Source organism: Pavona decussata, unplaced genomic scaffold (genome assembly GCF_977016875.1).
Source record: "Pavona decussata unplaced genomic scaffold, jaPavDecu1.1 SCAFFOLD_44, whole genome shotgun sequence".
In the NCBI taxonomy this organism is placed as follows: Eukaryota; Metazoa; Cnidaria; class Anthozoa; order Scleractinia; family Agariciidae; genus Pavona; species Pavona decussata.
In genome coordinates this window covers 1215843-1231318 of record NW_028145466.1, presented here as the reverse complement: position 1 = coordinate 1231318, position 15476 = coordinate 1215843, and the positions used below count along the sequence as shown (strand labels likewise).

The window sequence follows — 15476 nt, the reverse complement described above, 5'->3', positions numbered from 1 at the left end:
AGGCGTAACTGTCGATGCCATCGATAAGTAATCGATGCGCAATCGATGAGTAATCGACAGGCAGTCAGTTGATTAGTCACTGATTATTGCCAATGATCAATGATGACCCAATCGATAGGTTTGAAAAATTAATAACCACATTCATCGATTAGTCATTGATTGCATTGTTTGCTCATCGATAATTGATCATCGCGTGGCTACAAAAATCGTAGCATAGACATTAACTATAACAACTTTCATGAAATCCTTATCGCCATTCTCTAAAACTGTGTGGCCGACTTTTTGCTTTCCTTGTCTTCGTCGTCTGGTACTTGAACCAAACTTTGACTGTCTAGGTTGTTTAGTTTAGAAAATTCTATAGTGACCCTTGTGAGAAGTAATTGACCTTTTATTTAGATAATGCGATAGTACCTAAATTTGAATAAAATTTGAAGAGGTTTTAAGAAGGGATAGAAGAAAGAAAATGATTTTTGGAACACTAACAGACAGTTGACATCCACGCAAGAGCACCCCAGGTTGCTAGTCAGGGCCGTAGCCAGTATGAGGCAAACCGAGGCACTTGCCTCAGTCATTGTTGACAAATTCGCAAACAGTTAAATAAGTAAAAAAAAAAAATGCTAACGCAACATGATATTATGTTGAATGATAACGCGAATCAGGCAGTGCCCTGAATTACAGATGAGAAAAATTAAGCAAAAATTCATGCTAACCAGGCAGCAGCTGCCCAAAGAAAACTGCCTTGTTTTCACGTGTTTTTCCCCCATTTCTCGAGTCTTCTGTCTTCTCTGATCTGAGTGAGAAAAATCTATCAAAATGCAGCGTTCTATCTACAGTTTTTTTCAAAGAAAGCGGAAAGTAGTTGCTCTCATAACATGCTTTCAGTTCTTGTGAATAATCGAACCAAAATTTAACCTTGTCTTGGCATTACTAGTTTTCAGCGAAGAACCTGTGTCTTTCATTCCATCTAGTAGAGATGGTGGTGTCAGTGAAGAAGCCACCGGAGATGGTCGGAATGAAGTTGTAGAGGCAAAAACCGGACAGGCGGCAGCGCCACTAAGTACAGGAAGCTGTTCGTGCGAGCCCAGCTTAAGCGCTCCCCGCAGGTTGAAGACCAGGTGCCGTTCATCGATGGGCTCTAACAGGCTGAATGGCCTTGCATTAGCCTATGTCGACAGCGAAATCCCTGTGGACCCGAACCTCTACAGCGATGGGATGCTAGTGGGCAGAGGCGAATCGCGCTGCAATTTAACAGGTTTTATGAGCCTGCGAGACTGAGCACCAATAAACCCCCCAATCCGTGAACCCTTCTTTTTACGAAACCTCTGGTCAGGCAAACCTGGTTTAGGTCGTTGTTATCTAAGGCCTTCCTATAGAAACAAACCGCCAACAAACACATTAAACAGCCGCATACAAGAACACAGAGCCCCTAAAGTAGCATTTAAAAAGCCCCTCCCCCCCCCCCCCCCACAAAAAAAGAAAAAGTCACCTCGATCTCTAGATCTAGATGGCCTTAAGGGCTCTTAGCGGAATTTTTGTCAAATAAGGTTTGATCCCAGTGTTTTGTTTAAACGTAATCATCATAAAGACCGTAAATTGCCAGGCGGGGAATTCAACCATGGATATTGCCTCAGTCCTTATTTTTTCTGGCTACGTAACTTGGTGTCCGTCTATTAATTATTAACTACAAATTCTAATTTTAAAACTTCACTAAATCTTCAATATTTCTTATTTCTTCTTATTTAACCAATCCTTCTCGATAGAAAAACTCCCAAATATACCCAAAAATCACCCAAAAATTCACAAAATACCCCACAACACAGATTCGCGGGATCAGTGTTGAGTTTTTGCTTGAAACGTGAACGAGATATTTCCATTAAAGCCATGTCAAGTGGTGGAAAAATGGCGTTTAGGTAAATTCCCCCCCCCCCCTCCCCCCTTAAGCCCCACTCTCTAGAGGTCAAAGAATGGATCATTTGCAGTTAACGGTCACATGGTACAAAAAGCACGTTGCTGGAGAACAAGCTACGCACTGGGACATCCAAAACAAAGCCAACTTCATCCAGTCATATTTGAATTTTCTTTGTTTTGGATGTCCCAGTGCATAGCTTTCTCTCCAGCAAGGTGTTTCTCGCACCATGTGACCGTTAGCTGCAAAGGGCCCATCTCGGTTCTCAAAGCTGAGCTGCTCTCCTTCCTCAGGAGAGCTATGTGCAGTACCAAAGGGTATATGCGGTTTTAGAGCCGTTTTGGTCTAAAAGACTGAAAACAGGGGCACCCAACGACAATTTTCTCTCAGATCCTTTGAAACGTTATTTTAGGCGATCTGGAGTGGCTTTAAAGCTCTATAGGTTTATTTTAGGTAGCGCTATAATATTTTTATCTGTTCGGTCATTCTAGGGGAACTTGCGTCTTTTCGAAATTAGTAGGACATTTTTGTCCATTTCCCGAAAACCTTAGGTCTTATTTCCTTTCCGAAAATCTTAGCTGACCTTTTTTCGGTACCCGAAACAACATTTTTATCAATCCGAAAACACCAGGCCTTAAATTTCCCATATCAGGAAAGTTCGTGGTGGAAATTCCCTTAAGAAAATTGTAGGGGATTAATGGCCTTGCGAACAGATAATTTACCGAAACGATCCGTTGGGTGCCCCTGTGAAAACGGGTGTGGATTCTAGAAGCCAGGTCAGAAAACTTACATGTTTTGGTCTGGAAATGGGTCAGAGTTGGGAGAACCTAGGCGCACATCCCCCACTGAAATTGTGAGAAACAACCCATTCGCTCCTGTGCGAGTTGGTTTCTGTGAAAGTCCCCGAGTAAATATTTCTGGCTAGTCTGGAACAGACGCGACATTCTATAAAGCTTTTATACCCTGAAGAAGAAAGGCCTTGCATGCCTGACAGTGAAATCAGCCTTACTCTTTTTTGAATTAATTATTCTATTACATAGCTTGCCAAAAGCACACCTAAACAACAATAAATAAAGAAATAAAGAAATAAAGAAAGAAAGAAAGAAAGAAAGAAAGAAAGAAAGAAAGAAAGAAAGAAAGAAAGAAAGAAAGAAAGAAAGAAAGAAAGAAAGAAAGAAAGAAAGAAAGAAAGAAAAAAATAAATAGAGCCAAAAAAATCCACCCCCGGTGGGACTCGAACCCACAACCTTTGAATCACTCGATTCGAGTTAGAAGTCCAATGCGCTAGTCCATTGCGCCACGGGGGTGATATCCGCCCCGACAGGTAACTTTTTAATTATTTAAATCAAATAAGCTGTTTATTTACCGCACTAGCTCGTTCCAGTCTTATTGCTGGTTCTGCAATTCAGCCTGGTTGTTTTTTGCAGCAAGCAGAAAACCGATTTTAACTATAAATGTTTATTCCACGTAGTAACTCATAAAAGAAGAGAAAAGTTGGAAAAATACTTACATGGTAACGTACTAGAGAAAATGTTCCTGATGGCTTTTGTGGAACACAACCACAGGGTTTAGCATTTAACGTGAGAGACGGGAGTATGAATACACATAAGCTTACAGAATGCATCGCCTCCTCTCACTGTCTTGTGGCTCTATAAAATCACATCATATTGATGCTCTTCAAGAGAATGGCATTAAAACCGGTGAGTTGAATTTTTTGAGACCCTTTATATCATCTTTCATTTCAATTTCAGGAGCAAATACAGAATGCAGGACCACTTTTGAGTGCGAGCGCATTTTTTGACTCGTTTTACTACTCAAAATAATTTGGCTCCTTTGACTCGGCGGTGCTTCTGAAATGACGAGGAGTATAAATTTGTTTGGCGTCAAGTCTCGGTTCTATGGAATTTGTGGCTGATTCGCCTGCTTTGTAGATGATAAAACGTGGCCTTGTATTCTGTACTTAAAAAAACCTTTCCACATGTTTGAGAGCAATTAATGTTCACTTTATAATTATACAGCTTTATACAGTGTTTGGCGTTTTATTTGACACATCAAAGAACAAAAGAGAAATACAAGAAAGAAAGTGCAACAAAGAAAGCTCTCATTCAATAATGAATACTATAAACCACATCTTTTGTGAGACTTACACATGCGAATAATTAATCGTATCCATACCCTCTTAGTGGCTGACTTTATCTCCTGTGAGGCTGACAGACTCGCTCAGAAGGTTTCAGTCCCAACAAAGGTTTGCTATAACTCTTTTACTTAACTGAGCTGGGTTTATTTAATTTAAACTGACTGCAAATTTTAAACTAGGGCCGGAATTGCAAAGGCCTTCATGCAACTCATTTCACCTACCAGTCTGTAGAGTACGTGTATGACATTAATGTGCACATGCACACAAGTTTTAAGAAAATGCCTCGATCTACAAATGTGAGATCTCATCAAGTTCTGCCAATTACTCAATGCAGACTGGTGAATCTCTCAGTGTTAAGCTACAGGAGGAAGGAGGCCAGGCAAGGTTTGGGCACTTAAGCTGAGATTTTGCTCCACCATGGAGCAAATTTGTGGATGGAAAATTTGTTCAAAAGTCAAAGTGCATTATTTTAGATGGCCAAAAGTCCCATTATGGGCAGATAATTGTTGTGAAATTCCCATCTATGCATGGCCAGTTCCCCCCCTCCCTCCCGTCCCCCCTTCCCTGTGGCTTTAGCCCTTGCTATGTGCATTAAAAGAGCAGTAATTATTTGACTATGCTGAATGATAGCAGTTATAAACAATCTTAAACAATATACATGTACAACGCACACAAGGGCTTTGAAATTGTTGCCTACATATCTTTTTTAGCCAGACAACAGTCCATTTCCCCAGGTACAAGGTTGTCATTTGGGCAAACTATTTACCTGAAAATTTAAACTACATGTCATTGTTGTGAATGAGGAAAAATTTTTTTTTGATCAATTTTATTCTATGAAATACCTGATATCTTGATAACGGTTTTGTGGCCAAAGTCTGCCAATTGTACCCTTAGTCCCGGCTTAAAGCCACATTTAAATTATAACAATTCTCAGACGTCAAGTGGTGAGCACTGAAAATTTGTCATTTCTGAGTTGCTTTGAAGCTCATTTTGAGGGCAAGGCTAAGTGCAAAGTTTTTCCTTATGAAAATTAGTTTTCATTCCTATGCAACAAAACTCATTTCCATGAGAAAAGTTTTGTGCTTAGCCTTGCTTTCATAGTGAGGTTCACAGTAACTCGGAAATGGCCTATTCAAATGCCTTTGGAGCAGTTTTCTCAAATACCACAGTGTACATATTTGTACATGTAGCTGTATCCCTGGGTACTATCATAATGTTGTTTTATTATTAATCTCTGTTTCTGTGCTATTTTCGTTAGGATTTGTCCTCCCTTCAAAAGACGGTTATTTCTCAGATGGCAGCATTTACTATGAATGGGAGTGATTTTTATGAAGAGATGATGACTAGATTTTGCATCCTCTCAACAGGTTAGTGACCATTATTTACTTACATACTGTACAGCAATAGATTCTAAAATTTTATAGTTATTAATTAATAGTAATACCTCAACAGTCAGTAGCACAGTAGTGTCATTACTGGAATGTCTTTGTATATGTATGTATTATGATTCAATATCAGTCAGGTGCCAGAAGAACTACAAGCTTGATGTTAATTGTTCTTATGGCTTACACAATGTATTTCTTGGTGGTTTTGTTTCCTTTCTGATTGGTGATGACATCAACAATGGCCCAAAGTTAAATCAAGTGTCAACACTTACTGAAATTAGAGTACAGAATAACATTGCATAGTTCACCCATCTGACAACAGATGGCTGTCTCACTTAATGCTTTTACCATCACTCAGGTTTTCAGGTTGAACAGTTCCACAAAATATGTGTACCCCCACCACCCATGAAAGGTCACTGCTTGTGGAAATTCCAAGGAGGGGGGAGGGGTGTGAGAAACTGTGGCTTTGACACCCTAAATGCAGAGACCCTCTGGACTCCAAACTGAAGGAGTTACTTTAATAGATAAACTCTGCAGGGGTTGAGTTGTCTTTCAAGTTAATGAAGCCCCAACTCCCTGGAGTGGGGGGGGGGGGGGGGGAGGGTGGGGTGTGGCTCATTTTTTGGTCCACACATAAACTTTACCAGTATGTTAGCTTAGGTAGAGAAGTACATGTGCCCCCCCCCCCCCTACCCAACCCCGGGCCCATCTCCAGTTGCTTCAGTTCTCTGTTTTAATTTGATTTTGTTTTCTTGTTAAATTGAAGGATAATACTGAGCTAATACTGTACCATTAGGCTTTGAATTGATTGAATCTGGGCATTCATATGCAAGGCCTTACCTTGTACAGTCAAACCTCTTTATTATGGACACCAAGGGGACAGGAATAAGTGTCTGTATTATAGAGGTGTCTGTTTTAGAGAAGTAGGCTTTATATGGGTTTTGGTCAATCAGGAATCAAGTGAACTTTCCGTAATATAGAGGACTGTCCATAAGGAGAGGTTCCACTGTATTCATACTGGATGATGCATGTTCAAGATTGTTTATTTTTGTTTCTGTGACTTACAGACCTGTGTACATAATAGTGTATGATTGAGGCTTTTTTTTATTTCATAATTTGAATTTCTTTTTGTTTTTCCTTTTTCACAGGATGTGATAAGTAAGTAGTACATATTTACACATGTGTTATTTCCGGCAATGGCATCTTTAGTAAAGTATTATTTTATTTATTATTATTTTTTAATTAATATAGCAAAGCTGATGTGGTTGAGTCACACAAAAAGTTAGAAAGAAAAAAAAAATGAAAAATTACAATTACATTGTAATGTGCTGTTCCAAAAAAATCCATACCTACCCCCAGAAAGGTCATTGGAAATTCCTAGGGAACAGGGGGTCTTAAAAGTCGAAATTTTAGAAGCAACGTACGAAGCTAAACTGGAATTTCCTGGGGAGAGGGAGGGTGCAAAACAAAACAACCTTCCGTGGGGGGAGTATGGATATTTTCTGGAACTGCACAATACAAATTTAGATATCCTAGGTTAAACTATTAAATTGAACTCAAGAAAGTTTTTGACTGGGAGGTCCACTCCAAGGTTCAACCCTTACCCTTCTTAATATAGCATTTTTGACAGAAAAGGTAACCCCTTTCACATACCTACAGACGAAAAACTGCATCTCTTTTAGGTTGGCTGTTCAAGATATTTTGAAAGATCCTTTTAAATACTTTATAAATAATTATTACAGTTTTCCCTACCCTTTTCTATTACCTCAGCTCACAAAATCCCTACCCTTTTACGTACAGCTGTTTCGACAAAAGTTGTACAAAAAAGAGTAAAGGCATACGTGACAATGCCGAAAAGTAGTCTGGGAAATACCCATTAAACTTCAATAAAAGCTCAGAATCCATAATGTCTCTACCATACAGCTAAGACTTCAGATGGCGGTCAGTATGGATTCTGAGCTTTCATTGAAATTTAATGGGTATTTCTCAGACTTCCTTGGCATTGTCGTGTACGCTTTAATGCTTTATTTGGACAAACTTTGTCCAAACAGCTGTATGCTCCAGCCTGAAAGAGGTATAACCACCTCCTTTACAGATTTTTCACTGACTCCTGGAAAAGAACAATACCCTTAAAGGGGAAGTATCCCCAGAATTCAATGTCATTTCAAAACCCAAAAATGTTTGTCTGTCAACAGAAGCAAAAATATAATTGTCTAGTTTTGTTATAAATTATCCCCCCAGTGCAATAAAACTGTCGATTGGTGCCTCTGGCCAGAGACAGAACAGGTCGAAATGGATTGAAACTTAAAAAAAAGTCTAGGCTAACTTTTTTCAAGTTTTCGCATTTTTGTTTCCAAAATGTGCTAGAACAGATAACAAGTTGTTCCTTTCAAGAATTGAGTTGATTTCTTTCTTCTCATTGTTCTATAATATTATTTTATAGCTAAGTAAAGATCTTATTCCACCATTTTAGACAGAAGTAGTCAAAAACCCCATTACACTTTCCCTTTAAACTAGACCAGTAAGCCTCTATTACAGTCTTAAATATTGACATATTTAAGAGATTTCATAGTAACTAATTGATTTCTTATTTTATGTAGTTTGGATGAACTCCTTGACGGAGGTTTGTACACAGGAGAACTCACTGAAATTGTTGGAGCAGCAGGAGCTGGAAAATCTCAGGTGAGTTACCTGCCCCAAGCCCAAAAATGCTTTGTACATGTAAACAGTCACACCAGTACTAAAGTCAGGTCCATTTCCCCCCTAGCCCCTTGTACATGCTATGAAAAGGTAGATACATGTTAAGTCACACAGGCACCACACATGGCCACAGAAACCAGGTTTTGTTTCTCCCCCCCCCCCCCCCATTCCTCTCCTTCGTGGGAGATGTAGTCCATCTTGGGATATAAAATATCCATACCCTCCCATGGAAGATTTTTAATTTTAGTTTTTGCAACACTGTTGGTTTTGAAAATAAATAAAATACAGTTCCAAACAAAAAAAAGAAAGAAAGAAAGAAAGAAAATATTTTTAGTTTTGGACCCTCTAACCCTCTGGAAATTCAAATTTAGCTCTTGGCTCTTGAGATGTCCCGCCCCCCCCCCCCCCCCTCAAAAAAAAAAAATTTTCCAGTGACCTTCTATGGGGATATGGATATTTTCTGTAACTGCACATTTTACCCAGCATCATTTTAAGCTTTCTTAGGCCTAGTTTATACATCGCGCTACAGTCGAATTTAATTTAAGGTCCCATAAGCAATTAAATTCGACGATAGCGCGATGTCTAAAACGAATTAAATTCGTCTGGTAAATGAAATTCGTCGTAGACGTTTTATTCGTCTTGGTAAGACGGATAAAATATCGATACCGCGTCTTCAGTTTAAACATCGCACTTAAGCGTCGCGTCGAATGAAATGCATACATTTTCTTAATTTATTTCAAACTATTTTAACGAGCCCACAGTGACCCGTGGCGACCAGAGACACTTCATTTGGGAAGAGAATGAAATTCGACTGTATTGATTTCGACGCATTAAACCATGCCACGATTTATGTAGACGGAACGACGAATTTAATGGAATTAAATTCGACTGTAGCGCAACATATAAACTAGGCCTTAACAGGTTGCCATTAATATGCAAAGTCAGGTCGATGGAAAGACACACTGGTGCAAAGTTAAATCTCTTCTGAGGAAATCAGAGTAGTTGCTACATGACGAGATAACCTCGCTTAAATGGAATTGCTACTTCCTTTGGATTAGAAATTATCCCGTATATATAAGAAGTCGCAAAAATATTTTAACATGATTTGAACAATACTTTGCTAGATCTGCATGAGCATCGCCATGTTCACAGCCATGGAAGCGAAAAAGAATGTTGTGTACATTGACACAGGAGGTTCATTTAGTGGAGCAAGGATTAGGGAGATGTTACAGGGGTGGAACAGTTCCCTTGATGATCAGGTACTTGCATGGTTCTTAGCTTAACTAGCCTTTAATTTGATTTCACAGGACAGGAGTGGTGATAGTGATGTAGGGTTTATTCTTGGCCGCAGGATAATTTTACGCCACCAATTTATCATTAATATTGTTAGTAGGCCCGCTTTAATCATACAAAAGAGGTCCTCTAAGAGTGCTTTCCACTTGCCAGAACTGAGAGGCCAGACCGGCCAGTCTGTAAATAGAACGCGTCATCTTGAAAAAATTTATCATCACTCCGAAAATGGTACGCGATATTTTGAAGAAATTCGAAGGAGTGGCATAAAACTTATCCTTCAAATTGGAACATTTCCATTTACAAAATGACCGGTCTCAGTGGTCGGCCAGTTCTGACCAATCGAAAGCGCCCTAAGTCTCCAAAGGGGGCCTACTGAGCCCTCAGAAGCCAATTTCTAGAATAAACAATGGTGATAGAGTGGGTGGTCGAATTTTTTCGTCGTTCCATAAAACAGACTCTCTTCTCTCTTACCCTTTTTCATCTGATCTGTTTTTTTGTTTTGTTTTTTCGTTAGGAAGTCTGCAACATGTTGTCCAGAATATCCATTATTCAGGCCTTTGATATATTCTCAGTACTTGAAGCTCTAGAAAGTGTAAGGCAGAGAGTAGCTGTCCAGGTGAGGGCAACTGTTTCCAATACTTGTAACTACCAATTGGTAATCTTTATATACACCTACATGTATGCCTTTTAGGTTTCGAGTTTAATTCCTAGACTCTGCTAAATGTGGGTTGAGCCCTAAGGGGCTGGTTTCCTCAAGATCCACGAAAAAACCAACATTTTTAAAGGCCACTGGATTTATTGTGGTCCGATTTGTCAGCCCACCAGTGTCACCAGTCTTTTGACACCTATTTTGATTATTATTTTAATGGCAGAACTATCCTTGCAATTGAAAAAATGTTGCCAGCAACTGCAAAGAAGTTGTTTTCATCGACAAAGATCAGCAAACTCAAGCTAAAATCATGTGCAACACCCCAAAACTTGTTGGCCCCTTTCAATCATCAAAGGCTCCCTGCATGTTACAAGTCATGCTGTCAACACTCATTGTTTGAAACTTTCAACTCAGTAAAATTCACCTACCGTTCAAAAGTCTAAATGTAGACATGTCTCTTGGACGGCTAATTTTCCTTCTTGTTTTTCGTGGTGGAGTGGGGAGGGGGGAGGGTAAAAGCGTTGCCATCACTGACCACTGGTGCATTGTCCCCGGTTAACCTTGTCTAAATTGCACTTATTTATAACATGTTTCATTATTGAAAGTTCAGTGGAAGTTTGCCATGTTTTTATTTTCTTAGCCAAGAAACTTAGCTTCACCTGGGGCCCATTTCTCGAAAGTCCCGTCACTCCTAGTTGTTTTCCGGCGTCCTACAGTAGTCATGTTGAGCTTTGGTGTGTGGGCTACTTACCTGTAGTATACACAATTCATTATAAAGGCCGGTTAACACGCTACGATTTGTCGGCCTGACAGTATCGGAACGCAAATCGTACTTGTATTTTAACAACCGTGGGAGTTTCCTTTAAGTTTCTTCTTTCTCTTGCAATGCAAAAGATTTCCTAAATCGGGCCGATTTTCATGGTACAGTGCAAATTGGGTGTTAAAATCAAGTAGGATTTGTGCTCTGATACTGTTGACAAATCATAGCGTGTAAACCGGCCTTAAACCTGAAGCGCAAGTTTCCCTGACTTTTACCTTTCATGATGCAACGATGTCCATGTAGTGCTTTAATATTATAATAATTATTGATAACCATATTATACACTTCATTTTGTAGGTTGAGGATAATAATGGTGATAATACACAGCATCTAAGGATGGTTATTGTGGATTCTGTAGCAGCTGCAGTTTCCCCTATTCTTGGTGGCCAACAAATTCATGGTAATTTTAAAAAAATTTGCATCTGCTATTGAACCAGATATCCATTAAAAATGGCTCAAAATCAGACCGTTATACTTAATCAGGAGGACTGCTGCAGTTGTGTAATCATAGTGTTAATTTTTTTCCCTTTTATGCAACCACTAAGACAATTCCTTATCGGTTGCAAGACACCTATCAAAGAGTAATATGTGCCGTAAATATACACTTTATAGACTGAAGTTTTACATGTATTATTTTATCCATATTGATACTGTTCATTTTACAAAAACATTTGGTCACAATAAAAATCCTTTTAACTGACTCTCAGCCTAGGTATTGGTCTTAGTATGATCTTAAATTTTAGTTAATCTCAGCCTCAACGTAGTTATAAGAAGGTTCTTATAAAACCAAAAAAAGTATGGAGTCGCGGAACGGTATATATTTCAGAAATAATTCTTAGTGATCAAAGTTTTCTCAGTTCCACTGTAAGAGACCGCTCCGTTTCTAAACTGATACAGCTCAACTGACTTGTAAAATTGTACAGTGATACTACACACCAAACCATCTACCTGTAATAAGATGTAAGTTTCAATTTATTTTAGATTAAAATTATCCCTTACGGGTAATTTCTTAACTCTTTGTAGTTTTTATTTAAGTGTAATTCGCTATTCCATTGCTTTCAGTTATCTCGTGGTTTTAAACACCACTACATTGACCACTTTTTTTGCTTTCTTCCTTGCCTTTTTTTTTACAACAGGACATTCTTTGATGGTGAATCTTTCAAGGATCTTGAAGTCCTTGGCTGTTGAACATTCAATCGCAGTTGTGGTAGGTAAATGGTATTCTCATTCCTTATTGCTTTGGCGCATGATTGTGCCTTTTTTAGGCATCGTTTACACGAACACGGTTTCCAATCGACACGTTTCATGACCGGGGCCAATCTAACCGTGTTTACGTCATGGGAACTTCATTCCGAGACACTCTCGCTTCGAGGACCGACATCAAATTAGAAGTCCTTTTTAAAGTAACTGACAATACTGAATTATTATAAAGTCAGTGGAATAGCAGAGAATATTGATTGGGAATAATTCTAGAACACCAATAGAAACTAGTGATCCATTGAATTGTTCAAAGGAACAACTCATAATGTGCTTTAGTGCATTTATGCGAGAACTTTAAAAAAATTAGCCTGTTCTTTTCAAAGTTGAAATCCGTTTCGACTCTGAGTCCATCTGTAGCTAGAAACACTCATCGACAGTTTTAGGAGTAGAGCTGGAGTACTGTACATATACTTCTAACAATAAATGTAACTTAAGATATGTCTTTTTATCTCAGGAGGAATAAAGATTGATTGACTGACTGACTGACTGACTGACTGACTGACTGACTGACTGACTGACTGACTGACTGACTGACTGACTGACTGACTGACTGACTGACTGACTGACTGACTGACTGACTGACTGACTGACTGACTGACTGACTGACTGATTTATAACAAAACTGCACCATTATTTTTAAGGTTTCTATTGATAAGAAAGTCTTTTGGGGTTGGTTTTCAAGTGACACAAAATCCTCGTGACACTTCCTTCTTAAGATGCATCCCAAGTATTGTCTCTTTAGAATAGACCGTTGTTACACTTGGGATACATACATCTTAACTTCGTCTTGGGAAGGCTTCTTGAATCTGGCCCCCACGGGAATTCATTTATATATTTCCTCGTTTCTTGTTCTTTAGATTACGAATAACGTGGTGACAGATTCTTCTAAGTCCTCGTTTTCTACCAAACCTGCATTGGGACCAACCTGGGCTCATATTCCAAACACGAGACTGTTCATTCAAAAGCAAATGGACAGCTCAACAGCTGAAAGAATTGCCACGGTAGTCAAGTCGTCCAGACAGGTATTGCCCCTAGAGGATTTTCATAATGAATATGCCAATGGTAGTTAAGTGTCTGCCTTACAATGTTTTTAAGAAGAAATACAAACTTTTGCTACTTGACAGCCAAGCATGAATAATATATATTAATTTAACGTATACTATATACTTATGTATTTGCTGTAAACACTTTTTTCCCTTACTGATGTATTTTCCACTCCCAAGCCTAATTTAATAAGCAGAGCTCTACAATCAGTTTTATAAATTTTACTTCCCCCCATTTTTGTAACTGCACAGAGGTAGTGGCCAACACGAAAGCCTTGCTCCTTTGGCCACAACGCACTTCTTCCCTGGAAGGTAAAACCACTCAAGTATAATGCTCTGCATGTTTATTTTCTTGTCATAAAAATATATTGTATTTCGAATAAGTGTGAATTAAAATTGAATTGAATTGAATTGCTAGATTAACAGACTTACATAGACTTTACACTCGCAAAAGGGCCTACGCTCAAAATGGGAGGAAGTTCTGAAACTAAAGTCATTTTTCAGAATACCGAAACGTCGGCGGTCCCACAAGAAATCTGTAATGCTCAATAGTGTTCAGTTGTCAATGAATATTTAATCCACAGATTCAAATGTTATAACCAGCCTTTGGAAACCACATTTGTATAACGGCCCTTTTTTGTTCAATAATGATCTGGACAAAAAAAATCTCTTGCAGCATAATAAACAGCACTGCAAGATAGTTCTGCTCAATAGCTATCATTTGAATTTACACACTTACGGATTTCGTCATCCTCGGAGACACAAGGGCAGATGGTGAGGACGAGCCAAAAATATCACGGGCTTAATCCGTGCGCGTGAAAGCGTACGAGAAGTGCCGGAAGAATTAACCCCCGGGGACTTTTCAGGGAGAGGAAATTTCTGTTGCACAGGCCATGCATGTGAAATTCTCGACCCATCTCATCTATCTACCCCTGGGTATTTATTTATTATGTATTTGTATTGCCGTACTTTACAATACAAATGGCGAGGAAATGTAAAAGAAACCACGAGGCTTATTAACACTTACGTCCCCTCACAAATTACAAGATTGGATTTACTATTATAAATGCAAGTCGAGAGGATGAAGGAAGAGAAAAAGCACATCAAGAAAAAACTTTAGATAACAACTGGTAAAAAATTAATAACTTGCAATGAAGAGGATTATTATTATTATTATTATTATTATTTATTTATTTATTTTATGTTTTTTTTTTTTAAATTTAAATATTTAAAACTGACCTTGATAAGCAACGGCAAAATGCCTTATTTTTGTAAACGAAAAGGGCATGCCTTGTGTTACAGCTGTGGGTTTGGTTGTTCAATGGAAACGGACTATCAAATTTTGCAGGCACGTTAGAGTTCTAAAATGAGATCATAAATTGACCTGATTGGACTAAGGAAATTACCCGCGTAGTCTAAAGTTAGAACAAATCAACATACTCAAGGTTTGACTTTGGGAGGTAGTAAAATAAAAGAAGTTAATTCAAGTATCTGGTTCATTGCAGAAATTATACGTTTCCTGTGCGTTTAACATTGATCATAGTGGGCTTCACAGTCAAGTACCACACAACCGTGACATTACCTGAAACATCGACCGAAAAGCGTAAGTTCCTTACAGAATAATCAACATCTAGTGTTGTGTTGGCAGTTGGCAATTTGTAGCAAATTGACTGGAGTATTGTGCTGATATCCATGCATACTGGTTAATGAAGAGTGGCGCCCCATTGTTCCAACTTGGGCTGCACCAGCTTTTTCGGCGGACATTTCAAAGCATACGAACCGTCTGCGTCTCGTCCAAGAATCAAGGATCTTTTACCAAAAGGACGACTAAAAACACAAAAGCGACCCACCATGAAGGGAACTGAGATTTGACTAAAGGAAGTGAATCCTGGTCGAGGCAAAATCTTGAGCCTAGCTTTGTTATACGTTCGTTTGTCTTTGAACTTGTGTACATCGTTAACTGACTTTTCCCAAAGATCAATGATCATCTAGAGAGATCCATTGGATTTCATTGCTCCAAAAGCGAAATTCTGTTATCGATCATTAAAGTTCATCAATGTTTTTGTAGTCTCCAAGTAGTTTGGCATACTTCTTTGATAATTAGGTCCTTCAAAAAAAAACCTTCCAGGTGGTCTGACAAGATCATTATAAGATTCTCAAGTATATTAACGAATGATAATAATAATAATAATAATAATAATAATAATAATAATAATAATAATAATAATAATAATTTTTTTATTGATAAATCATAATAATAGTAACTTTATTAAAATATTCCAA

At 38.5% G+C, this 15476-nt stretch overlaps 1 protein-coding gene and 1 non-coding gene across 3 annotated transcripts; one reads left to right on the top strand and one right to left on the bottom strand.

Annotated features, from left to right (window-relative positions):
* Positions 1 to 3125: 3125 nt before the first annotated feature.
* Trnar-ucu (transfer RNA arginine (anticodon UCU)) lies at positions 3126 to 3213 on the bottom strand. The gene is given in 2 exon segments: positions 3126 to 3161; positions 3176 to 3213. It is a non-coding gene; the product is annotated as a tRNA-Arg (tRNA).
* Positions 3214 to 3324: 111 nt separating this feature from the next.
* LOC146482758 (DNA repair protein RAD51 homolog 4-like) lies at positions 3325 to 15256 on the top strand. Of its 2 annotated transcripts, XM_085106730.1 has the most exons (10): positions 3325 to 3606; positions 4090 to 4151; positions 5302 to 5414; positions 8029 to 8110; positions 9253 to 9387; positions 9936 to 10037; positions 11188 to 11290; positions 12027 to 12097; positions 13008 to 13172; positions 14699 to 14924. In XM_085106730.1, the coding sequence occupies exons 1-10, from the start codon at positions 3525 to 3527 to the stop codon at positions 14777 to 14779; spliced, it is 996 nt and encodes a 331-aa protein (XP_084962856.1). In that variant the 5' UTR covers positions 3325 to 3524; the 3' UTR covers positions 14780 to 14924. The 2 variants fall into 2 exon arrangements, with proteins under 2 accessions (XP_084962856.1, XP_084962855.1); XM_085106729.1 differs by lacking the exons at positions 3325 to 3606; positions 4090 to 4151; positions 5302 to 5414 and adding an exon at positions 6565 to 6586 and having other exon boundaries at positions 14699 to 15256.
* The last annotated feature ends 220 nt before the right edge of the window (positions 15257 to 15476 follow it).